This window comes from Alligator sinensis, unplaced genomic scaffold (genome assembly GCF_000455745.1).
Source record: "Alligator sinensis unplaced genomic scaffold, ASM45574v1 scaffold113_1, whole genome shotgun sequence".
Taxonomy (NCBI): Eukaryota; Metazoa; Chordata; order Crocodylia; family Alligatoridae; genus Alligator; species Alligator sinensis.
In genome coordinates this window covers 100,153-101,202 of record NW_005842918.1, presented here as the reverse complement: position 1 = coordinate 101,202, position 1,050 = coordinate 100,153, and the positions used below count along the sequence as shown (strand labels likewise).

General features: G+C 65.8%; 1 protein-coding gene across 1 annotated transcript in view; it reads right to left on the bottom strand.

The window, feature by feature from the left end:
- Positions 1–1,050, bottom strand: part of ARHGAP33 (Rho GTPase activating protein 33) — a 22,218-nt gene that overhangs the window by 15,997 nt on the left and 5,171 nt on the right. Inside the window, 3 exon segments of the mRNA XM_014525951.2 lie at positions 55–121; positions 650–727; positions 902–1,024. Coding sequence (XP_014381437.2) covers positions 55–121; positions 650–727; positions 902–1,024 — 268 coding nt within the window.

The window sequence follows — 1,050 nt, the reverse complement described above, 5'->3', positions numbered from 1 at the left end:
CACCCCCAGACCCTCCCCAGGACCCCTCAAGCCCCCACCCCAGCCCCCAATTACCTCCTTTGCCCCCTGGGCTCAGGCGATCGGGGAACAGCTCCACACACTCGCTGGGGAAAAACCCGACCTGGAAGGCAGGGGGGTGCATTGGGGATCCCCCAGCTGTTGGGACCCCAGGAAAAGCCCCCTTTGGGGCTGGGTGGGGTGGGCGGGGCCAATGCTACTGGGGGTGGGCCCAAGGTGGGTGGGCAGCTTGGAGGTAGGGCTTGGAGGAAACTGGGTAGTACCAAGAGCAGTGGAGGCAGGGCTTAGAAGGGGGTGGAGGAGGGCCAAGGGGGTGAGGTGAATGTGGGTGGAGCCAAAATGGGTTGGGGCGGGACTTGGAATGATGTGGGCGGGGCTTGGTGTGTGGGGCCAGGCAAGGTGGGTCTTGGAGGGGTAGGTGGGGCCAAGGTGGCTGGGGCAGGGCTTGTTCTACATCGCTCTCCCCTCCCCCCACCCAAGCCTGCCTCAGTTTCCCTGGGAGTGGGAGAAAGGGGCTGTTGGGGGTGCCGGGGGCACGGCCCAGCCCCCACAAAGCCCAGCAGGAGCTACCCACTCCTGTACCCCCAGCCCTGCCTCAGTTTCCCCATAGGGTGAGGGGGTCCAGGCCCACCTGGAAGCCGTGCTTGCCACGCCACCAGCTTGTGTCCTCCGCTGGCGGCATATCAATGACTGACACGATGTCGCCCACCTGCGGGGACGGGGCAGGGCCGTGAGCTTCCCCGCTGCACTGCCCCAGAATGGGGAAGGTGTGGCGAGCTTCCCCACAACAGTGCCCCAGTGTGCATGTGTGTGTGTGTGCGCGTGCGCGTGTGTGTGTGTTGGTGTGGGGGGGTGTTGCAAGCTTCCCCAGAGCAGTGCCCACCTCGAAGGAGAGCTCCCCAGGTGTCTGGGCCGCGTAGCGCTTCACCACGTGGGCAGCTGCGATGGCCGGGACATTAATGGAGGCCTCCTCGTTCACCAGCAGCCGGTTGCCATGGTTATCCACCTGTGGAGGGGGGGGCAGCTGGAGGG